At 52.2% G+C, this 23677-nt stretch overlaps 10 protein-coding genes across 10 annotated transcripts; 6 read left to right on the top strand and 4 right to left on the bottom strand.

The window, feature by feature from the left end:
• Window positions 1-705: 705 nt before the first annotated feature.
• On the top strand, window positions 706-2087 carry IAQ61_009759 (uncharacterized protein; the record flags this gene model as incomplete). Its single annotated transcript, XM_003838567.2, has 2 exons — window positions 706-1588; window positions 1642-2087. The coding sequence occupies 2 exons, from the start codon at window positions 706-708 to the stop codon at window positions 2085-2087; spliced, it is 1329 nt and encodes a 442-aa protein (XP_003838615.2).
• An 806-nt stretch (window positions 2088-2893) lies between these two features.
• IAQ61_009758 (uncharacterized protein) lies at window positions 2894-3094 on the top strand (the record flags this gene model as incomplete). The annotated part of the gene is made up of 1 exon (XM_066098521.1): window positions 2894-3094. The coding sequence occupies one exon, from the start codon at window positions 2894-2896 to the stop codon at window positions 3092-3094; it is 201 nt and encodes a 66-aa protein (XP_065951680.1).
• Window positions 3095-4511: 1417 nt separating this feature from the next.
• Window positions 4512-4793, bottom strand: IAQ61_009757 (uncharacterized protein; the record flags this gene model as incomplete). Its single annotated transcript, XM_066098520.1, has 1 exon — window positions 4512-4793. The coding sequence occupies one exon, from the start codon at window positions 4791-4793 to the stop codon at window positions 4512-4514; it is 282 nt and encodes a 93-aa protein (XP_065951679.1).
• A 103-nt stretch (window positions 4794-4896) lies between these two features.
• On the top strand, window positions 4897-6008 carry IAQ61_009756 (uncharacterized protein; the record flags this gene model as incomplete). The annotated part of the gene is made up of 3 exons (XM_003838569.2): window positions 4897-5076; window positions 5134-5574; window positions 5637-6008. Coding segments are annotated over 3 exons (993 nt in total), but the record flags the coding sequence as incomplete, so codon positions are not given.
• A 411-nt stretch (window positions 6009-6419) lies between these two features.
• Window positions 6420-10087, bottom strand: IAQ61_009755 (uncharacterized protein). Its single transcript, XM_003838570.2, has 2 exons — window positions 8935-10087; window positions 6420-8883 (listed from the first exon to the last, which is right to left on the bottom strand). Exons 1-2 carry the CDS (start codon window positions 9956-9958, stop codon window positions 7196-7198), a joined length of 2712 nt encoding a protein of 903 aa, XP_003838618.1. The 5' UTR covers window positions 9959-10087; the 3' UTR covers window positions 6420-7195.
• A 1511-nt stretch (window positions 10088-11598) lies between these two features.
• Window positions 11599-13181, bottom strand: IAQ61_009754 (uncharacterized protein; the record flags this gene model as incomplete). Its single annotated transcript, XM_066098519.1, has 4 exons — window positions 13100-13181; window positions 12864-13073; window positions 12585-12670; window positions 11599-12445 (listed from the first exon to the last, which is right to left on the bottom strand). The coding sequence occupies exons 1-4, from the start codon at window positions 13175-13177 to the stop codon at window positions 11599-11601; spliced, it is 1221 nt and encodes a 406-aa protein (XP_065951678.1). The 5' UTR covers window positions 13178-13181.
• A 1749-nt stretch (window positions 13182-14930) lies between these two features.
• On the top strand, window positions 14931-19027 carry IAQ61_009753 (uncharacterized protein). Its single transcript, XM_066098518.1, is given in 8 exon segments — window positions 14931-15265; window positions 15459-15548; window positions 15957-16344; window positions 16359-16425; window positions 16486-16558; window positions 16601-16674; window positions 16825-17266; window positions 17321-19027. 8 exon segments carry the CDS (start codon window positions 14933-14935, stop codon window positions 18326-18328), a joined length of 2475 nt encoding a protein of 824 aa, XP_065951677.1. The 5' UTR covers window positions 14931-14932; the 3' UTR covers window positions 18329-19027.
• A 162-nt stretch (window positions 19028-19189) lies between these two features.
• Window positions 19190-19615, top strand: IAQ61_009752 (uncharacterized protein; the record flags this gene model as incomplete). Its single annotated transcript, XM_003838574.2, has 2 exons — window positions 19190-19198; window positions 19265-19615. The coding sequence occupies 2 exons, from the start codon at window positions 19190-19192 to the stop codon at window positions 19613-19615; spliced, it is 360 nt and encodes a 119-aa protein (XP_003838622.2).
• Window positions 19616-20355: 740 nt separating this feature from the next.
• Window positions 20356-20682, bottom strand: IAQ61_009751 (uncharacterized protein; the record flags this gene model as incomplete). Its single annotated transcript, XM_066098517.1, has 1 exon — window positions 20356-20682. One exon carries the CDS (start codon window positions 20680-20682, stop codon window positions 20356-20358), a length of 327 nt encoding a protein of 108 aa, XP_065951676.1.
• Window positions 20683-20968: 286 nt separating this feature from the next.
• On the top strand, window positions 20969-21577 carry IAQ61_009750 (uncharacterized protein; the record flags this gene model as incomplete). The annotated part of the gene is made up of 3 exons (XM_066098516.1): window positions 20969-20993; window positions 21090-21203; window positions 21297-21577. 3 exons carry the CDS (start codon window positions 20969-20971, stop codon window positions 21575-21577), a joined length of 420 nt encoding a protein of 139 aa, XP_065951675.1.
• Window positions 21578-23677: the final 2100 nt, after the last annotated feature.

Genomic DNA, 23677 nt, shown 5'->3' with positions numbered 1-23677 from the left:
TATGTATGTCTGTGTGTGTGTGTGTGTGTTTGGATGGGCGCAAACGTTTGCAGCATTCCCTCGTCATGTCTTATTTCCTTCAAAGACGTGACTTCACAGATCCTGCTCGGCCCCCAGCAATTTCTTTTCGTAATGGATGTCTGGTCTCTGGTCTCTAGTCTCTGGTCTCTGGTCTGGTGTTGCTGGTGGGCTGCTTTCATTCGGTCGGGGTTGCTGGGGTTCTAGACATGGCGAAGCCGCGACAGCACTTGAGGAAGCCGCGTAAGTGGGTGACGAAAGCGGTAAGCGCATCGACCACTCTTGCCTTCTGTCGCCCTCCATCAATCATTATCATCCTCTTGTCCCGAACGCACCTTGCTATCCTTCCCGCTCGCTTCACCACCATCACCGTCGACAACTGCGACTGCGACTGCGACTGCGACTGCGACTGCGACTACCACGTTCCTGCGCTGGATAGCCGCCTGCGACGAGTCCATTTTGCGCCCGCCCCGTCGACGAGCGCCTCTCCCCCCCGGACAAGACGTGTCTGCCGCCTTGCGAGTTGCTGCGCCTGCACCCACTCGTCACAGGGCTGTGTAGTGTCCTACCCCGGCCGCAGCGTATACCACCGCCCCGACTCCCACGACCGCACACCCAACACCCACACCTCGACTCCTAACCGCAACCATCATCACCCTCACGACTTGCACCTCGCTCCTGCCCACGATGGACCACCAACAGGGCGCCCCGAGAGCGCCTGCCGCCCGCATCGACACGGACAAGCTCGCTGCCGACATGATGGAGCAGTTTCGCCAGGTCCTCAGCACAAAGCGCATGAACGAACTCACATCCCGATCACAGTCCCGTCCGTCCTCGCCAGCCCCACGAGACTATGGCTCGCCGCAGCCACCGTCGCAAAACACCCCGCCATCTTACGCATCCATCAAGAACATCCCCCTTGTGCCTGAGCCACCACGCGATGCCCGCTCATTGCGCTTCAAGAATATGCTGCATTCGCTGTCGAACATGCCTGTTCGATGGGAGAACCCTGGGCTGCTCGACGAGGCACTTCGTGTCGTCCCACTCGAGCAGATTTACAACCAAGCGGAAGAGGAGAGCCAGGTTCTGCAGGCCGAGGCTGCGAGTCTGGGCAACGGCAAGAAGCCCGCCTGGGGCTACCAAGACTGCGTCATCCGAGCGCTCTTGTCGTGGTTCAGACACTCCTTCTTCAAATGGGTCAACAACCCACCCTGCTCGCGATGCTACTCTCCCACCGTGGCCATGGGAATCACTTCACCACTCCCCGATGAGCAAGCACGCGGCGCCAACCAGGTGGAAGCCTATCAATGCTCTCACGAAGGCTGCAAAAACTACGAGCGATTTCCGCGATACAACGATGCATTTGTACTGCTACAGACCCGCAGAGGAAGATGTGGCGAATGGGCCAACTGCTTCAGCATGCTCTGCCGCGCTGTGGGCTCAAGGGTACGCTGGGTCTGGAACGCCGAGGATCACGTCTGGACCGAAGTCTACTCTGTGCACCGCAAGCGATGGGTTCATGTAGATGTATGCGAAGAGGCATGGGACAAGCCCCGGTTATACACCGATGGTATGTCTTTGACGTGAGCCACATTCATCCACACCGTGACTAACAGGTATTAGGCTGGGGCAAGAAGCTCTCTTATTGCATCGCCTTTTCGGCTGATGGCGCGCAAGACGTCACTCGACGATATGTTCGCGATGCAAAGCATGCCGCTGAGCGCAACCGCGCACCAGAATCAGTCCTTCTTTACATCATGGACGAGATTCGGGCTTCACGACGAGCGAACATGTCCAAGCAAGACAAGTTTCGCTTACAGGGAGAAGATGCCCGCGAGCAAAAGGAGCTCCGTGGCTACACCATTTCCGCCATTGCACACGAGGTCTGCAAGCTCAGCCCTCAGGACATCATCAATGCTCAGGTCGCCCCCCGCCGTCAGGATCCGGATGCGCAAAAAGCGCTCGAGGGACGTATGAGCGGCAACACACAATGGATACAAGCTCGAGGCGAGAACGGACGTGGCCAGTCGAATCAACAACAGGATCCTCGCAACCAACACCCGCGATGAAACCCTCTCATCGTCTCACCTTATCTTCTCTTCTACCAGTGTCGATCACCCGTCCTGCTGCGGTTGAGGTTGACTGCATATTGCAATACACTGCACTCGGCCCACACATGGCACACCAAGACGCACTCTACCCACCCCGCGCCCTTCGCTACGCGGAAGGGACTCGCTTTTGTAACACTAGAAACTGGAATTTCGTAACGGATGGATTCATTTGCAACGGCGTTCCGGCAACCGCTCCGATCAGAGACACTAGTAACATCTAATGTCTGCACCCCCAACCTCAACCGAGGCTTTTTCTATCGTTTATATGCATTACTGGCGATTTCTCAACCACGTCTTTTTTCTTTGATACCGCGCATTGGCAGCTTCTTTCTTTTGCTTTGGGTGCGTGCGGTGTACGCACGGTTTTTGCGGCACCGAATTTTATACCACATTGTGTTTTCATTTTATTTTATTTTCGGATTACGATGGCGATTGTCTATTTATTATTCATCTTCATTTCACGTCGCTTTATTCCTTTTGTTTACGATTGTTCTTTTTGTCACAGATTCTTGCACGACTGAGTTGACGGTTTCACGTGTTTTGCGAAAGGTGATTGGCAGAGAGGGTGTGTGTGTGTGTGTGTGTGTAGTATGTGCATGGGCTTCTGTGGGGTTGTGAGAGCACATGCGGTGCAGTGTGTTGTACAACGGTGGGGATCCGCAGGTGTACAGCAAGATGAGGTGGATGAGGGGCAGGTGCCGCGCGTTCTGGAAGCATTTTCGCCGAACGCAGGCCCGCCACGTTCATGGGGCCGAGAGAGCAAGATGCAAGATAGGCAGAATTCAGGCCAAACTTTAGACTTGACGGTGTTTTGCGCCAATGAATCAGATTCCCCACACTCATACACACAGATCGTGATTTTGACTGCCGAGGTACCATTCCTTGTGTTGACCCTCCCCACTGATGAGAGATGGCGAGGATTCACCGGTGACGAGCATGATGGTGAAGGGGCAGGCGTTGGGTGAAAGGTTTGAACCGGGGACGCGCGTTCAAGGGTACGACAACGCGCATGGCGGGACGCGTGATCTCCAGAAGGGGTCCAGCCACACGCTAGGCCCATCTTGACAAGCCCATCCATGTGCCTTGACTTGACCGGCCTTGTTTGCGCTGCCAAGCTGTGTCGCTGCATCTTCACCCCGACTACACCGGCCCAGCACAACAGCAAGAGAAAAGAAGAAGTTGGTAACAATCAAGCCGAGAACATATCTCCAACTCGACTGACTTTCCTCTATGCGGGTTCTTATCGTCGAAACTCCCCCCCCTCCCCCTCCCAACATACAGTACTCACACCTCACCCACCAAAAAAGCGTCAAAAGTGAGATCAGCAGGATACGAAACCGACAAGTGGACCTTGGCAAACGACTCTTTGATCAGCGGTGATGTCCTGTTTCCCAAATCAGCTTAGACAGGGGGGGGGGACTGTGATCTGTGATTTGACGGAGCGCTTGCGTCGGGAAGAGGCCTCCCCCCCGGGCTAAGAATAGATGGCTGTGCGTGCTGATGTCGGACAGGCTTTTGACTTTGTTGGACTCTTGACTCTGTGGGTGTTTTTTTTGTGCAAGGGTGATGGGGCTGGGGGGTGGGGTTAGGGTTGGGAGGAGAGTGTGGTTGGGCTGTGCCGGTTTGTGCGGCTTGTGGAGAGATGGGAGGTTGAGCCACAGAGGTGCGTGGGTCTTGGCGGTGGGGGAGGGGAGGCTCTGATCTCGGGAGGGAGAGAGGATTGTGAGGGAGGTTCACTAGTGTTGGTGGATGGAGAAATGGGTTGGTAATCGTATTGGTATGGTAATAAGGGGGAACTGTGCGTCACTGGGCTTGTTGCAGGTTTGCAAGCATCCTCTTCTCGTGCTGCTGCGCCTGTTTGGTTTGTTTACGAGCAGCTGATACATGGTAGTATCTTTCTTTTCCCGTGTGCCGCCCACTTTAGTCATGCTGTTGCTGACGGGTCGTTTGGATCCTAGATGGGATGTGCTGAAGGATTGCGTTTCACCTTACTCACTACCTAATCGAGGATGCGTGCCTGTGTTATGCTCATCACAACAGCTGTTTTGCAACCTCGCTCATCTGGTGTTCCTCCATAGTGCAGTGCACAGCAGTGTGTCAATCAACACCCGCACAACACAACACAAACTCCCGTGATGCCGCTAGTAATGCATTCTAGTGTAACAGACCAATCTCCCCAACCTTGCAAAGGGAACCAGGAAAAACACGTCGTCATGGCGTGCTCAACCCATGGATACCGGCAAGTTAGATCTTGATCGATTAAGGCCGTTGCCAGCGACTGAGACTTCGCAGCCACGCAAACCATAGCATCAAACAAGGGCTTATAGCTACGCCAGCAAGCTCACCTGCCCCCATCATCTTCCTCTCTGGCTCAGTGGTTCGTCAGCTCTGTGAGGCTGGTGAGTTGCCAAAACCCACATCAGCGGCCACTTGGAGAGGCTGCTGTCCCGCCATGTGCACGGACGCAGAGGCTGCGTTGCACTCACAGCCCCCTTCGCCTGGGCACTGGCAACCTTGCCTTGGGCCTTTTTCAGCTGCTGCGCAACTTGCTTGTTTCGTTACAAAAGCTTCTGCTGGCCCGTTTTGACTGTGGCCCCATCCATCCATCCATCGGTCGTTGTCGTCTTTTTCTTTGCGTCGCTCGTCTAGCCCTGTCGACGTCATATCTCATTTCACATCTAGGCACGGTCGCTACTGCTCGGTTTGTTGACAACCTCCAACCTCCAACCTCCAACCCTCAACACCACACCACACCTACACCGTCTAGAAATCACGTTCGACAGTCGCAAATATGGGCAAAGCCGGGCGTTTTGCGTGTATCCTCACGCCCATGCTACTTACAGTGGCCTCGTTGATATGCTTCATCATTGTCATGATTGGTCAGGCTCCGTTGAAGGGCAACGATGCACCAAGCACTGAACTTGGACGCGACCTATACTTCTTCAAGGTATGGCATAGCCTTGTACCGCCTTAGCAGTAGTCGTGAGTACTAACAGTCTCACAGGCGGACACCAGTAAATTCACAGCCGACCCGCAAACCGTTCTCGACAATGTTCCAGGTGTAGACCACATCGACAACAGCTTCCTCAATGCGATCCAAGGCAGCGCATCCTCTGGTGAACTCAAGGACTTCTACCAAGTTGGTCTCTGGTCTTACTGCGAGGGAGACAGGGACAATAATGGCAAAGAGACCATCACCAAGTGCTCTGCGCGCAAGTTTCAGTTCCACTTTGACCCTGTCGAGGTATGGGGTCTGCAAAACACCACTGTGCAGGACGTTCTCGGCGACAAGTTCCAATCGGGCATGAACACGTACAAGAAGGTTGCCGGATGGATGAACTGGGCTTTTGTCATCACCGTCATCTTGACCGCCGCTGAATTCGTCATTGGTTTCTTTGCCATCTTCAGCAGGTGGGGTAGCCTCATTACCACCATTGTGAGCACCGTAGGTTTTACCCATGACACATTCATCCCACCCGGACTGCATGACTAACAACACACCCGCAGGCCCAAACCGTCTTTGCCATTGCAGCCGCCGCAACCGCAACCGCACTCTACGGCACCCTCACCGGTGTCTTCAAGTCGGTCCTCGAGCCCTACAACATCGAAGCCTCCATGGGTAGCCAGATGCTCAGCGTCCTCTGGCTCGCCGTCGCCTTCTCAATTGCAAGCGGCTTCTTCTGGCTCATCAGCGTATGCTGCTGCAGCGGCAAGTCGCCACACAAGAAGGTCGTTGTGGAGAAGACGCCCTACACATATGAGCGTGTTGCCAGCCCTGCCTTTGGCCAGCAACAACAGGGCCACACTAGCTATGCGGGTGCGGCCCACAAGGGTCAGGCGCCTCCCACCACCTATGAGCCATTTAGAAGTCGCGTGTAGAGGAGCAGGGGTGTTTCTTTTTCTTGTATCCTGACCATGGAAACATTGCGGTTTTCGACAGCTTGCCGTTTGTTCGTGTGTGCATGGGATGCGGTGTCGTCGATGGGGTCCATGGACACCCGCGGACAAAGGTTAATGACTTGTATGATCAATCCTCATCCCCCGCTTTTGGGGTTCTTTTTTTTATACCATGGCGTGAAAACTTGATTTTTATCTTTGGGAGGTGGGAGGGGGGGCATAGATGAAGTGCAATGTATAGAAAATATGGTCTTGGGATGTTATTAGCATAGACCCAAAGGATATTTGAACCTTTTTTTTTGGATACCAGTGTCTTGTTGACTTGTGCTGTTGTTTGCTCATTGGTGTAGTGGTGGGGGTTTGGGGTCGCAGTAACTTGTGTGTGTGTGTGACTGGGACTGGGACTGGGACTTGGAGTCTAGGGGGTGGGTGGGTACTCGTGATGGGTGTGTACTCTACAGCGAGTGCAGACTACAGCCAAAGAAAAAAAAACATGATGTATTACAATCATCTCACAATATAGTACAATCATCTTATACATCACCGCATGTGCTTGATTGCGTCAATCATGTCAGCCGCGGTATACGGCTAGTAGGTTAGTTGGGTGTGTATCTTGCTGTCTGCGTCTGCGTCTGCGTCTGTGTCTCTGTCTGGGTTTGTGGGGTTGTGTCTTTTTGGTGTGTAGACTGGATGATGGTCTGACTTGTACACTGATTTCTCTAATACTCTGGATTTGTTGGGGTTGTGGATACTGGTTGTGGGTGTGCGTCATGGGATGGGGATGGGGATGGGGATGGGGATGGGGATGCTGGGATATAGTGTGGTGGGAGGTACAAGATTGTAGCAGGGGAGTAGGATTAGGAGAGGTGAGATTGTGGACATGGTAGGATTCTTATAGAAGCAGACTGTCGGACTTCCATCACACTCGAGCGTCAACCACCGTACTATTCCAAACCCAAACTTCTTCCCCAACCTTTTGACAAAATCCAGCCTTCATCACACACACATACATCCGTACGACAGCATCCCCACCACCATGAAAGTACCTAGACCATACCCATCGAACAACAGCCACACACTTTGAAAAAAAGATCCGTCTCCCACATCACCCCCCCACACGCAACCCTTGCACGCAGAACAAACCCAACATCAGCAACACAGACAGCCAACTACTCCTCATGCATACCCACAAACCGGGGCGGGAGGTCTAGATCCCACGAAGGCCGTTCAACCAAGACCACTTCTGGGGTGTGAGAAGCGTCGTCGTCGCCAATGGGGACGATGCCCAGTATGGGGCGGTACTTGAAGGTATGCCACCAGGGCTGCTTCCGTGAGTCTGGCGCGTCTGCGACTTCGCCGCCGTCTGTGGGTGCGTCGGCGTCGGCGTGTTGACTGTTGGTTGTGGAGGTTCGGCGGAGTGTTGCTAATGGCTGGCCTGCGCCTTCCTCGTTATCGTTGTTGTCATCGTCGTCGACGATGGTGGTAGCGCCAATGGCATTAACATCTACCCATTTCGACGGAGCCGATTCGTCAGCCGGTGTGCCCTGGAACTTGCGCATCTTTGTTACTGGGGCCTCTGTTTGCGGGACTGCATCGCCGGCGCCACTGTTGTGCTTTGCGGCTTCCCGCTTTCGCTTCTTTGCGTTCTCGGCATCTGTCATGGCGAAGTCCTTGGAGAGGTCGAACATGAAGAGCCACTTCTCGCCATAAAGCCATATGCGTTGTTGCGAGTCGGAAAGATCCCATATGCAGCCTTTGGCGGGGAGGTCGAGTTGCTTGTATTCGCGTGGGTAGCTTGATGGTGGGTTCCGTCTTGACCAGTCCGATAGGCGGCCAGACATGACATCAAACAGACAGAACTGGTGTTCTGCCGATACCAATAGCAGAGTGTAGTCTGACGTAGGAAGATCGTGCGAGTGAGGATGGGGGTTTTGTCTTGTGGCGTGAACGGCAGGGTTCCCGTTTGGTGTTGGCTTGTCTGATTCATTGGAATCTGGTCGGAATGATAGGAGAACTGGCGTAGAGTCTAGTCGTGGAAACAGGTGGCCAGAGGGGTTCTGAATCCAGCGCTGACCCAAAAAGGTGACTCGTTCCATCGTCTCGTCTGCCTCCTCATCGGTTTCCATGTCGTCATCAGCAGCCAAAGCAGAGTCGTCAACGTCTATTTCTGGTGCTGTAGAGTCCTCATGACCCTCGATGACCCATGTATCGACGTGACCAGCAAGGTCAACTGCAGCGAAGACATTACCATCCCTGGTGAAGTCGGTGTGGGTGATTGCTCGTTCATATGACCCAGACGGACCATTCAGCGGGTTCGGTGCTGTGTCAGAGCGAGGAAGACGTTGGAGATGCTGAACCTTGTCCAATGCACGGGGGGCGTCGGTGAGATCGTCGGATCTCATAACCCTTACAAGCTGTACATCGTTTGTTGCTGTGACTGCTGCCACCCACTTGCCATTGGCTGCAACGTTGACAATGTTCGCACCCCCTATCGAGGGCATTTCCAATTTTCTGATCCGTAGGGCTACACCAGCGCCGGCCTGTGGGTGCAGGAGCTGGAACATCTTCACCTCGCTTGCCGTAGCAACGACCAGAAGCCCACCATCCCGCGAAATCGAAACCGATGTAATGTTCTCTTCTCCCTGTAAGGCAAGTCGTGCGACAACCTTTGGCTTATCTGTGCCGTCATTCTGAGGCTTCACTCGCCATATCCGTACCTCAGTGTTCCACCAGCTGACCAAGAGTCGTGCTCCTGGGGCGCTCACGAGCGGTGGCGTGGGAGGTAGAGCGGGGAGCCCACGGCTCAATTCCTTGCCAAATTGACGAAGTGGAACCACAATCGGCTGGGTGTCGATACCTGCACACATTTATCAGTTTCGGGAATCATGAATGGCGATAAATGACAAACCTCCTGAAACCACTACGCTCAGCTTGTTGCCCTCGTATGTTGCCATGGCTTTGACGTCATGTTCGTGATGTCTTTGGTGTGAAACTTTGCGCCACTTTCCACCCTGTCCTTGAGCAGCACCCTTCTTGCTGGTGTAGAAGCATGTGCGGCGGTCCATACCGGCGCTGAAAATGCTCGAACCGTCACGCGACACGGCTAGATCTAAGACATCCGCTTCGTGGCCAGAGATTCTTTGTGTCTGACTGTAATTCTTGCCATTGTAGATGCGGATGTCGCCAGTGGAATCACCAGAGATGAAGTCGCCAGATGGCAGGCATTTGACCTTCCACACGAGAATCTCCTTCGGCCCACCGGGCGGTCCACTACCCAGCGAAATGTTCCTGATCACGTTGCCGTTCCTCGTGTCGAAGACCCGGATCATACTGTCGGCGAATCCAGCAAGCACGATATCTTGATCTTTGTATGCAATACTGAGGGCACGCGCCTTCTTGTTGGTGGCGCGCGAGACGAATCGCTCGAAGGTGAGATCATTGTCTTCGGTCGATAGGAGAACAATGGTCCCATCAGCGCAGCCAGCCACGAGTTTTTGATGCGCAGTATATCCAGCATCAGCACCCCTCACTCTTGGTTGCGCTGCGAAACACCAGACCTCGCTGTGATTGCCATTCGAATGGCGCGCAGGCAAACCGGTCACCAGGTCCCACTCTGTGACGCTACTCGAGTAGCCGATACTGAATAACCGCAGTCGACCTGGGACTTTCTTTCCCTGTGCATCCTTCTCATCCGGTTCCTGTGTCCATGCCAGCCCCTCCACGCTCCTATCTTTGCCGCCGTGGAAAACCTTCTCTTGCAGCCAAGCTCCATTCGCCGGGTTCCATATCTCTATGTTACCATTTGCGCGCCCAATCGCCAGCCTCAGAGATTTGGGATCCTGGTGGCCATGTTCAGACTCTGTGTGCGAGAATGCAAGCGCGTTAATTGCAGATGGCGGGTAAGGCACGAATCGCGATCGATGAATGTCCATGGCCGCTAAGATGTTGATCTGGCGGATGTGATGACCGGGGAATCAGATTGCACGCGGATGATTTGAATGGCGCAATCAAGCAATCAGGGCGGGCACGGCTAGCATGGTGACAGTGAACTTGTAAGTTCTATCTCAAAGCATGAGAACTCGAACTCTTGGCTATAACTTTTTAAATGGGTCCCGGCGCTCGGCCAACGTTTTTCCGAACTTGACAACCACCTCCGTTTCCATCTCCGCATAGCCATCACCATCATGCACCTACAGCGTGCCCATCTCAGCAAAACTATACGCCCGTCGTCCAGCATGTAGTTGTCATTGTCCTGGAGCTTTTCAAAGACTTTTTTGACCTTTTATGATCGCCTGATGATCCACCGTGGACCTACACAACCCCTTGCCCGAGCCCATTCTCGCACCGCCATACTCTTCACCCCAAGCTTGAAGCCCCCCTCATTACACTGCCGTATACCTATGGGCCCACACTACATTGGCGACGAATCTTGGGCTGCTGAGATGGCCTATAGTTTCTTGAAATCATGTCCCTTAAAGGTTGCTGAAGGAGCACCGAATGCCATGACCCGTGTCATGTACCAGAGCAAGAACATATCCAAAGGCACATGCGAGCTTTGGCAGTCGTTCTGGCTGCTACACAGCATCTGAGGATAATCAGAGCCCTCGGGCAATGGTGCGACCTTCTGCTGCTCTGTAATAAGATGGCAGAGGCCCGAAGTGCCGGCTTGCTATGTGCATCGCCAATAATGTGGCTTCGCTATAAAGTTAGCAGGAAAGCGAACAGTTTTGCGGTATCGTAAACTTGTTGATAATGAAGTGATCAGTGATGCTTAGGTGAGATTTTGGGAAAACTTGACGGTTAAAGCATGTGAAACTCATTGCCACAAATGCGAACTTGTGTGTTTAGCGGCACCCTCAACAGACGGCCCTGTTGCAACCAGGGTTTTCAGAGAGAGTTAGAGAAGGCTTAATTTTGGAATCGGTTGTACCGGTTGTTGCTCCAGCAATCTCCCCCGAGTCAGCACTGGCTTCAACCAAATAGGTACGGGCTTCGTCGGCGTTTCAACAGCAAAACGTCATGACCCAACCGTTATGTAGAAGCGTTGGTGTATATAGCATAGTATACTCTCTGGGGAATGGCATCTTGTGCCTGATGCGGTAGCAGGAGTGGCATCAAAGTTCCAATAGCGCTGAATTAGCCCGAGACCATCATAGCGCAGTTTAGCTTTCCGTCGAACGTTTCGGGGGCTCGATGATCAATTACTGTGTGCGTATAGGATTGTGGCCTGTGACTTTGGGCGGAACGCGTTGCAACACCACATTTTCAAGGGGCGCCACGCTTCTAGCACGCCCGTGTGCAGCTCTCGTGATAATCTCGCGATGAAGCAGAGGCGGAAGTTTGGTTCTTCAAGTCCAGAGCTTGGGCCGGCGGGCGGGGTTAAAAGGAGTTGCATTTAGGCGTCAATTGCGCTGCGACCCCCTCGTCGCTATGGAACACAGCAGCGTCTTCAATAAGTTTGAAGCCGCAGATCCAAGTGCCTCCTCACCCTTCGCATGGGACAAGCCAGGCCAGCTGTTTCGTTGAATATTGAGACATGCAGCGTGCTTGGTGCAAGCCCGTCCAGGACGGTTTAAAGAGTTTGCTCAACGGTCGTGCAAGTATGCATACATCTCTGACAGAGCATGCCGTGCCTAGGTAACGCAACAAGCGATAATCGCTGAAGGTTAGGGGATCCTTTCTCAACGGATCGAGGGTAGCACGACCGAAGCCCGTCTTTGCATGCCTTGGCGCCGCATCTGCGGTTGCTGTGACAAGCAATTGACGTCTCGTCATACCGTTCTGTTGCAACCAACGGGAAAAGATCAGAGCCTGACGAAGAGAAAGAAGAAAAAATTGTTAATGCAAGGTGGTCCCTATCGTCCATGGCTCCACAACACGCCAGATTCTCCTCGTCGGGCTGGCTTCTCGGCTTGCTATCGGATATTGGAGAGGCGGGCGTGCGCGGAAGAGAGTTCAGAAAGAGCCTGGTTCCAAAAAGTTTCGTCGACGCGGTGTCGCGTGCGCTCAGACTTGCGAGCAGCTCGAAACGCGTGCAGGTTCGCGACTTTGTGACATAATCATGAGGCGTGGCTGGGGTGAATCGTATCGTACGGTCACTTGGAGGGGGGCAAGCGGCCGGGCTGCTAGCTGCAGTATGAACCTGAAAGTGAGACGAATTACGCCGAGAACCTGCAGTAGCAATATGTTTTTTCCAGCGCTCAGATGATGAACGCGTAAAGATCGCTTGATTGATTGTCACTTTGAGCTGGCGGCTCAAGCCCAGCCCCGTACCCAATCCGAGTTGAATCATCGCACGTCTATTTGAGGGGGCCGGGAAACGCCATACTGGGAATTTGGTGCAAGTATGCCGCCTGAAAAGCATACTTGTTGGCCAGGCTTGAGGCGCATCTGAGCCGTAAGCCGTGGGAACTTCCTTACTGGAATAAGCAATCAATGGTATGGCACTGGCACACACACACACATCACACACACTCCCAGCGCGAGTATATGCTTTGTACACAGCATTGATTATCAAGCATAAGACAAACACACAGCCCGCATCCGAGGTTCCCTTACCCAAGCACATGTTCACGACGAATTTTGTCGAGTTTGTCAAAGTATTCGAGCCGTCCATTTGTGTCAAACCGAGACCTGGTCTGTCGCTTGCAGCTGTCACCACAGGTTCAGTACATTTGTTGCGTCAAGTAAAACACTGCTTCTTGCAGCACCAAAAGCCCAAAGCGCTGTCACAAGTGATCCGACATGCATGCAGCGGGACCAAACTTCGTCAGAGCCCGCCGACCCTAATGCATCAACCCCGCAAATAGCCATAGTCCAGCAAGGAAAGTCGAATACGGTTCGATATCTCGAGACTCTGATGCGGCCTGCCCAGGCGTGTATCTGTCTCCTCGTGGATTCGCCTATTTTTACGGTCGGCAGCAGGATTGGCAATTTTAGAACGACGCGGTAAGTCGTTAGTTTGGAGCGCGTGCGGGCCAGATTACCTCCGTCAGTGGCAACCATACCATACCAGCTCGTGAAGGCCGTGTCGTCAGAATGCAGCGGCTATGAAAGACTATGAATGAACAGACAACGGCGGTGCCTGACTTCAGCAAGGGAGCGGGTCTCGTGCTACTCCGGCTACGAACGTTGGTACCGACGTTGTGCATCGAGCTACAGTACTATGTACTCTAGTTTGGCCTGCGTGAACTTTTTTAACGTCTCCACCATGCGGAACAACGTGAGTAGAGCGTGGGGCAGTTCGGTGCAATATTGCCAAAGGGCTGAAGAGACTGCCTTCTGGCCGAGGAGAGAGGGATCTGTCTATATGATACTACCTAGGACGAGCATTATGCCACCTTGCCAACATGCTTCATTGCTCCTGTGTGCTTGGGCAACGCGTGACAAGGATGCATGGTGCCGGCGGGTTGCCTTTGTTCCTTTAATGCGCTCAGAGTAAAAAGGAGGATTGCCAGTGAGCAATCATGACGATGTGCTAGCAAGGAGTGGTGTTCCGTGTGGCGCATCGCGCCCTTATTATACGTCAGGGGAAGCTGGCCTGGAGGACAGCTGGACAGACAACCATGGATGGCTGGGGGTTGCTGCACAAGTCAGCAACGGGCCAAGTGCGGCAAGAGAGTGGCAGGCAAATGTGAGAGTTTTGGAAGCTGGGGGTACGTATTTCTAGAAGGTCGTGTGCAAATGTGCATCATGATCCCCTGAGAGTCATGGGGGAAGCATTGCAGGACGATAGTTATATTATGTATGTACTAAGCCCTGTACTATATAGGACCTGTGTGCCAGAACATGGCCAGTAGTTCAGGAGGAAATGGGCATTGGCAAATGCAGCCCCACGCATGTTGGTCAGGGCAGAGAAAGAGAAAGAGAGTGTGTGTCTGTGTGTGTATGAGAGCCCCTTCCATGGCGTGCTGCAGCCGGCAGAAACGGACGTGCAATCTTGGGAGCTGAGAGCCGGGCGCGATACTATTTGGAGGCCTTGGCCGTGAGCAAAGCAAGAAGTTTGCAGTGCGCAGGCGAGGGGCAGATTGGCCAGCGATCGAAGGCTGACTGACCTGCACGCTTTGGTAGCTGCATGCTTGGTGCTGGGGCTCACCGGAAGCGCGCCAGGGCTGTGATTCGAGCGGGCATGGGCGACGACGCTTTGATGGCGCGCTTCTCATGCGTCGTGGAGCTTTCCAACGCGAGGTGTCGCCCAGTTGCTGCAAGAGTTGAAGACGATCGCGTTCCCCGCGTGCCAGGCTCCAGCCAAGTACATGGATGGAGTAGTAGTAGTAGTAGTAGTAGTAGTAGTAGTAGTAGTAGTAGTAATGTAGTTGTGGTGGTGGTGGTAGTAGTAGTAGTAGTAGTAGTAGTAGTAATGTAGTTGTGGTGGTGGTGGTGGTAGTAGTAGTAGTAGTAGTAGTAGTAATGTAGTTGTGGTGGTGGTGGTGGTGATGGTGGTGATGATAGTGGTAGCGGTAGTAGTAATCGTGGTAGTAGTGGTAGTAGTGATAGTGGTAGTGGTCGTAGTAGCAGTATACCTAGTAGTGGTATAGTAGCAGTAGTAGCAATTCCATAGCCAAATGTTCATGCAACCACCGCCCGCAAGTGCACCCTCACAGCCGGCAACACTGAGAGGGTACAGTCCCACGCTGGCCTTTGGGTGGTTGCTGCTGCCACCTAGCTACATACAAATGTCAAAGGGTACAGGCACATAGATAGCACATAGATGGTACATACATGGTACATACATGGAGTACATCCATCACATCACCCACTCTATATTCTCACACCCACCTGTCGCACAACACCCCCACTGGCAGCGGCGGCGCGACGGCGGACAGCAGCGCGGCGGAAGAAGCGGGAACTGCAAGACGCGTGCGAGCGTGTTCCTGACTGACGGCGTAGCCTGAAGCAAAAAAGCCATGATGCTCCACGACGGCGCCGCGCGACGCTTCGGTTGGGTGGGCTTGTTCCTTGGATCCTGGCCGTACCAGGTTGTGGCCGTCGCACTGAATCCGGGATTAGCTCCACTTTCTCATCCTGGGCGGTCGCCCACTCGTCTTGTCGGACCTGGAGCCAGCTGCTTCAATTGTCCTCCTCACCTCCCCCTTCACCCTCCCTCTTATACTTCCTCCTCACCACGGCGAGCACGGAGTCTTGGATCTGATGTGGTGCTGATCTCCCTCGGCCCTAATCTTTCCAAATATCCCTCCAGCTCAGCTCTCCTTCTCTTCGGTCGCCCCCAACTCCTGACCGTCTCTCCTCGAACAGGATCGTGACGAGCACCCAGAAGACTCTTTCTGCGTCTCAGCCATCCTTCGGACCCCCCGCCAACCTCCCGCCCACTGCCTCTCGCTGGCCGTAGAGATTGTCGAGCCTCAAAAGCAACCTGCTCTGTCACCGCGTGTGTGTGTGTGTGTGTATTTGTGTGCCTCACCGCTTGCACAGCCGTCGACCCAACTCGTGTCTGACCAGCCTCTCGCCTATCTGGAGAAAACCTCTTCTGGTCACTCACCCTTCTGCTGTGTCTGTCTTTCTGTAAGTGAAAATTCTTTTTTTTTCCCTCTTCATGCTTGTTTGCTTGCTGGCTCGCCTGAGTATCTGGTCTTTGGATGATGGCTCTGGACATTTGGACCCACGCTGGCCTCGGCTTCTCCTCTCCCTCTGAAATGAGGCTCGTCAACTGCCATCCGACAACCATGTCAGCACACCCACACCCACACCCACACCCAATCAGGACGCCACAACCCTTTATGGAATCGAATGCTAGCTATTGTGTGGCAATCACGAAGGGAGAGGAGAGAGTAAAGGGCGGGCATTGCAGGAATCAGAAGGAAAAATCTGGGGTTGCAGGGCTCAAAATGGGTTATGGGGAATGGAGTTCCAGCCAGGGCGTCTGATTGCATGCCGCCTGTTTGGATTGCACCTCACGACTACGTCGAGTAGATGTGTCTCGCCTGGCTCTCGATCATACCTCGCGAATTTGCATGCCACAGCCATGGTCATGTCCGCCCTCGATCACGATTACCAATACTCTTGCTTCAATCGCCGGACAACCCCCGAATTCTCGCTGCATTTCCGACACGCGTCTCTGCTGCGACTAAGCCCTTTGTCGCATTGCAATTCTCTCGCACCGTGATGCTGGACATCGCGTCTCCCCTATCCAGACACGGCTTCGTCAAGTACTGCGACTCTGCAATTTCCGCTGGCGGCTGCCTCATTCCACCACACGCCATGGACTACCTCAAGAAGCCAGACAAGGAACGACAGTCGCAACATTCTCTGCTCGTCCTATTGCAATGCTATCATTGTCCTCGTAGCCACAATACTAACTGTAATCTCACCCAGGCACCTTCACCGCCAGTCCAGTCGCAGACCGCTTCTGTCTCTTCACTCTACAATTGAAGGACGCCATGTAAGTCTATATCTATACCATCACCACAACTACAGCAACCTGAATCTAATATTGGTCTAGCTCGTGGTTGCTAAACACTGGGATCTTCACATTCCAGTTCTTGGCGATTCACCTTAGCCTCACCGGTGGACTCGTTAGCTCGTGCTCTGCCTTCAGACCTACCATCTCACAGTAGTGCGCTGCACGATCCGATACCGCAACCTCAATTGCCTTCAGGTCCCTGTATGCAATTAGGAAAGGCTTCGATCTGTCCGACCTCCTTTGCTGCTTCTACTGTGTTCTTGTACACCACATTCACTCACTAACGTAATTGCTTTTAATTTTACAAACGTACGTCCCATCTAGCGGCCTTGCTTGACACAGGGTCCCGTCTCCCTCGATACAATAAGCTTACAACAGTCCAGGCTCGGTCTGCTATCACACTATCCCGCCTGTTAAAGTACCAGGGATCATAGGCCAGCGCTCTTCTTTTATACTCCAACTAATCACTGTCTTTCTCACTGTTGCCTTGGAGGCTGCCACTCACTACCACGGTTCATCCATTGAGCCATCCGCCCATCGGACCACGTCTATCCCGGAGAGTCGACGTTTACATCTTCGATCTAAGCTCGAACACATCACCAAAATGGCATACCAACAACAATCACAGAGTCGCTATGGAAACTGCGACTCCTACTTTGTAGAGTCGCACGATGATGGCATCTATGCTATCCGCGCCGAAGCCAGGGAACGCCAGCGTGCGATTTCTAGGATGCAACAGCGTGCGTTGGCCGAGGAGCTGTCAAGGCTGACGGCCGATGAATATCAAGAAGACATCATGCAGCACATGTTGCACATGGAGGTTCGTGCCCTCCCCGCTGTGTGGTCACCGTCGTGTTTGCTAATACAGAGACAGTCCCAAACTATTCCTGATGTTAACTCAATTGACATCCAGACCGAAATCCAATGGTTTATGAGGCCCTACCTTCTTGACTTCCTTGTCGAAGCTCACGCTGCCTTCCAGTTACTCCCTGAGACCCTCTTCCTCGCTGTCAACCTCCTTGACCGATACTGTTCTCGTCGTGTAGTCTACAAGCGCCACTACCAGCTTGTCGGCTGTGCTGCTCTGCTCATCGCCGCCAAGTATGGTGACAAGAAGGACCGTGTACCCACTGTTAGGGAGCTAAAGTCGATGTGTTGCTCGCTCTACGACGATGAGATGTTCACGCAAATGGAATGGCATGTCCTGCAAACCCTTAACTGGGTCATCGGCCATACCAGTGTAGATGCTTTCCTCCAGATCGCTCTTGCAGAAGCTCCATACGATGCAGAGGTAGAGCACATGACCCTTTACATTGCTGAGATCGCTCTGTTCCACAAGGAGTTTGTCTCTACTCGCCCATCGGTCATGGCTAGGTCCGCACTCGCACTGGCACGTTGTGTGTTGTCTCGTCCTCAGGCACGGAACTCCGACTGGGCTGGTGCCTATGACCCTCAAACGGTTATTGGATTGTCCAACCACTTGTACCAGCCATCTCCAGTTCTCGCTCGTAAATATGCATCACTGCATCTGTCCAACGTCTCTGCCATTGTTGATGAGTTTCTGCAGCGTCAAGCACAAATTGCGCGACGCGCAGCCGCTCCACCGACGCCGCCACCAACAGTGACCATCGAGGAGCCGAAGAAAGGCTCTGAGGCATACGGCCCCTCCACTCCCCAGAAAAATCCCTATGGCTCCATGATGCAGAACGGTTGCATGACCCCACCCATTACACCAGAGGGCGAGCAGTACGCATACGGCCACGTTGTCAAGTCCCAACCAATGTCACTATACCCGACTACACCAACTCCAGATCACCCTGCCAACATGCAGCAACCAAGCCAATACGCCTACTCTACATACCTCCATCCTCAGCAAATGTAAAAGATACCCCAGCTGCGGAGTGACCGTTCTTCGATACCGAATGCCTTCGTCTGCCCTGGACTGTTTCCGTCACAAGCATGTACCCAAAAAATGACACGTGTCTGAAGCGTGAAGCGATGTCATTTCCTTCTAGCATTTGCAAGCGCCTGTTTTTTTTTTCTGCGATATCATCGAGGTCTTCACTTCAGTTTTGAGTATTTCCTTTGTCACATACACTCGACCAATCACTACAAACGGTCTGAGGGGGCCCGGTCAGATGTGTTTACCCCGTTCTGGATTTAATTATCCTTTAATTCTGGGTCTTCGATTCTGGGCCGCGAGCGCTAGCGGAGGACAGGTAACTACGGGCTAAAATTGAAATAGCAAGCACAATGAAGCTTACTCGCGTCTGTTCTTTGCTTCTGCGAGCAGAGATACCCTTTCTTTTTCCTTCTGAATATATCTTGTCTTCTATCGCAAACAAAAAAAACATAGAACATGCTTCGGCATGATTTACAGGCTACGCTAGGCTAGACTCAGGACTCATCATCAAATTGTACGTGATGGTCAGCCGGAGACGAGCATAAAAATATAGAACATGGTCGCCAACATGAATGTATTGGTCTTCCGTTCATGCCTGCTCCCAGTTGGTGCCTTTGACATGTCCCTCCAATATCGTGTTTCAGTGCACAGCACTTCCAATCAGAGACTGGGCGAGTACAAACACGGTCGTCTTGGACACAGCATCATACACCCCGCGCCGCAGAATGCCCCACTCCACGCATGTCTCGCAACTGTCAATGCAAAGAAGAGTCTAAAAGATTGCCCTACCCAACTTTGAGAGAGACAAGTTCTATCGTCTCGACTACCTACCCGATCAGCATGGATATGGTGAGTACAAGGCGCTTGCCTCATCCTATCACTTGTTCCCCCTGCAAACTAACATAACCGCTCAAGCTCTCCATTACCACCTCCAAACCAGCAACCGCGGGCTATAAACCACTCGCTTCGTATACCGACGACGATACTACGATTGCGAGTAACCTCCTCTACCCGCGATACGCGGATACAGATCCTACATCGGCACCCCCCTCACCTGCCTCCATCGAGTCATTTGACATTCTAGACAATGTCCCTTGGCGACGAAGTTACATCTCCCTCGGACCTTCCAGCAGGCACAATGAAACACTTGGACGGCGACTGAAGCGAAACCGCGCTCGTTTGCTTGCCATTCTTTTACTATTCACCCTCGTCGCGGCGGGATGCACACTCGGCGCCATCCTGGCAGCTAGACATGGGAAGCCATAGACAGAAAGGAAGTCGGTTCTGAAACGAAAATACCTCACATATAGACGAGGACTAGGGATTCAGCTTGCACTGGGACAACTCATCCATCTCATGTGCACGCTCTGGCCCTCTCCACCTAGCCTAGGACTCACAGGCATGGCAAAGAAAGCCACCCATAAGCCCAGTAGCCCCCCGATCATGGCAAACAGAAGCGGGGGAGGCATGGCGTAGGAGTTGCACACTTCCAGGTCATCCGTGGTAAAATGCGATGCGCAAGCGAGCAAGCTGGCTACGATCCCTTGCGCCTCGCAGGGATTCACGTTACCTTCAACTTTTAGCTCAAAATATCACCAACCAACCAACCAACCAACCAAAACCACCACGGCGTGCCGTGTGAGGCAAAAAAACTCCCCAAAAAAGAAAAGTAAAAACGACGAGAAACTGGCTTTCGCAGCGTAAATCACCATGGCTGCACAAGACCCTGGGAAACAAAGAGGGATCAACGCTGTTTCTGCGTATTGGCTGTTGGATGGTGAGATGGTATACATAGGGGGGGGAGGGAAGAGATTGGATGAGACGGGCTGCACCAGTGTACCGATGGTCTGATGGTTGCGAATGCGTTGGCACCGTTGGGCTTGGTTTCCGGGTAGTCTATTTGATGGCTGGTGGCGGGCGGCGAACGAGAAGCCGCCCTGGCAGCCTGAATTGAGTGAGTGGCTGCGAAGTGAGCAGGATTCACGGTAGTAACGTTAGGGCTCTGATTAGGACTCTAGGCTTGGGACTTTGACACTTGTGAACTCTATGATCATGGATGGTGTGCGTGATATCCTTGTTTTTCTTGGATGAAACACGGGATTCATTTTAGAGGGACAAGCCAGGGCTGGAGTCGATTTGGCAAATATAGGCCATGATAATGAGGGGTTTGGAGATTGGGTTGAGGTGAATGGTGGGCCTTGGGGATGTGGGCTCAGAGGTGCGTGATCCGAGGTCACGTGCGGGTTTGTCTTAGGTATCGCGACCTGGATATTCCTTGGCCGAGGTACACGTGCATCAGTGTACTCCCAGTACACCACTTGGATACCTAGCATCCGATATCAAATCAACGGTTTCGATACAACGGCTCGAAATTGCCAATTGCTTCATAAAATAACCAGGAAGCAGCATGTCTGCCTAATAGAACCCGATGTCTGGCGTCAAAGACCTGCTCCCATCTCATCACATCCAACGGCCCATTTCCTTGGACATGAACAATGCCACTCCCATCCAAACAACACTTACGCGCACAATGACCCATCCTCCCTCCATCCCGACGGCTCCACACCGGAGACGCTCTGCAAAATCGATGCTGTCCAACTAGTCTGGCTGCAAGTCACCATGGATACCGCACTCGTCGTATGCGGTATGTGAGTGTAACGGTGAACCAGCGGATGTCCCCTGATACATGCGTGCGTGCAACATGGAACGTTGTGATTCGGCTGACACTTGTGTACAATAGACTTTGCACCTACGATCCTATGCAGATTCCTTGCTGAACGATGGGGTGCCCAGTTTATCCTGTTGTGTGATCTTGTGTCTAGGGTCTTCGTGAGCGCGTGGGCTCTTGTCGTTGGTGAGTGCGACTACGGCGTTGATCGGACTGGGAAGCGCGGTCCTAGGGCTTCTTTTTTTGGTAGGACACTGCATCCGCTTACTGCCAACGCAGATGATACTCACTGGCCCCTTTTTGAGGGTGTGGGGTGGGGAGTGCGTGTTTCGATCTACGGTGTTTACCCTGACTACAGCGATCATGTGCTATCCAGGTTGTGCGGCTGCTTTCAAATCCAGAAGACGTCTTTTGCCTCCTTTGCGCCCATAGAAATCCCAGTCTCTTCAGAGGATGTCGAGCCGCTGCTCGGCAACAGAAGCAATAGTCCAGCCCCAGTAGCAAAACGCCTTTGCATCGCCGTCGAGCACATTCCCAAGCATTACCGATGCCGTACGTAAAATAGTGAAACTTGTCCCAAGCTGTGCGAATTTCCAATTCCTTTCATGCTCCTTCTTCCTCATGGCCCTGGTGAGCTCATACACCAAGTTGCTCCTCTAGTACATCTCGAAGCGCTATGAGTGGATTTTTACCCAAGTACGTATGCGGTGCGTCAAGCCAGCAACAAACACGGTAAACCGCATCATGGCGGGCTACATACTCTCCGCAAAAGCCCTTGTAAACTTTGACCTGCTCGCCATTGCAATCTTATAGTTATAGGAAGTGTGAATGTGGAAGAGATATTTATTAAAGCTATTGTACAGGAGGCAGAAATAATTATATACTACGTTACGCGTTAGGTGCTAGTAGATACAAATGATAAACTCCCTATTGCTATCAATACTAAATGGGTCAAGGTAGAAACTTTTCGTAGCCATAACAAGACTAAATAGTAAGATATTTAGGATAACTAGGAGGATTTAACTTGAGAATATTTATTTATTTAATATAATTACACATTGTGTGTAAGACTAGGCTTGCTCACGATAGAGGTCTATGCGGCACAGTGGACAATAGGGTCGAGTATTGTATTAAACGAATCGATACCTTCTGTATCGATCCTTCTAGGTATTTATACTGCTCCCTTACAACGTAATAACCTAGTCCAAACCGCCCAGGTCGCACACTCTAACACTGTGAGTCCGGGTCCCTATTATCTACTCTGCTAAAAAAAAATCTCTATCCTGACCTACACAGTCTTACACTGCCTATCTCTCACTCCTAATTGCCCGCCTTTCCAACATTCACAATGGAGTCCATAATGACAACGCTGCCAAAAGTATAGAGCTAGACACCATCCCCATTGCAAGAAGATATTCTAACACAGTAAGCCCGTCGTCGCCTTACTCCACACTCAAACCCCTACCAGGGTCACCATTGTGCTTAAAAAAAGTTCTCCAACATATTCCCATACCCCCGACGCCATCGTCCAGGACAACATGCTCGTATCTTGAACTCCCTCCTGATTACAAGCTGCTCGCCGTCCAGAATTGGTCTCACTACACCATCTTGGTCTTTGATATCTTCCATGTCGCATATGACGCATCCACCGCCCATCACACAGTAGACATTCCCGTTCTCCTTGTCGACTCGAGCAAGCGTCGTGTTGCCCGGATCCCGAGCGCGGACGAGCTCCAGAACTATATCAATGGCCAAGTCGCCAAGCTACATAATTACAATGGCTGGGATGCAAAGCCTCCGTATTATAATGATAAGACTGGTGCAGTGCCAAAATATTTTAGTCCCTGTGATAGATCCCTTTTGTAGGCTGTGTTATGTCGGATTCTGCGCGATAGGCGTTTAGGCATGTTGGATGAGGGAAAAGAGTGAGAAGCCTCTTAGATTAGAGTAGCAAAGCTGTAAAGTCTTGCTCTATCTACAGCACTACAATGTCTTACAATACTTTAATTACTTTGATTTCCTTTACTTTACCTTACTTGACTTTAATTTACTTTACTTCACCTTGACTTCACTTCACCTTGACTTCACTTCACCTTGACTTCACTTCACCTGGACTTCACTTCACCTTAACTTCACTCTGCCTTAACCTGTCCTAATTCAAAGCAATAACATAATATACACCAAGCTATCCTAGCTCTAGTCTTACTATTTAATGCTAATATCTGTCCTGTACAGTTTACACACTATCTGTATGCAGACAGGAAGCTCTTATAATACCAACTACCACCACCCAAATCCAAATCCAAACCTAAACCGCACCACTCCCCCCCTCAAACTAGCCACGCAAACAGAACTCAACGCCGCCCGTATCCTTAACCAATGACATACAGCACGCAATAATGTATACTAGGGGTCCAGCATAGCAAAAATAGAGCGAGTGTAGATATGTTTCTACGCATGCTTTTGAGGCGAACAGCGCGCGGAGGGGGAAGAACGGATGGGAATAAGGAAGGCGGGTGTAGTCGCAGAGGAACACGGTAAGGCGGAGGTATGATTTGAAGATACATAGGTGTATGAGTGGATAGATGAACAGCCTAGCTTATTTTCCCGAATATTTTCTGAATTCACCACACCAAAGCACTAAACACCACCCCACCCCA

Source organism: Plenodomus lingam (assembly GCF_022343315.1).
Source record: "Plenodomus lingam strain CAN1 chromosome Unknown contig_6, whole genome shotgun sequence".
Taxonomy (NCBI): Eukaryota; Fungi; Ascomycota; class Dothideomycetes; order Pleosporales; family Leptosphaeriaceae; genus Plenodomus; species Plenodomus lingam.
This window is presented reverse-complemented; position numbering and strand designations above follow the sequence as displayed.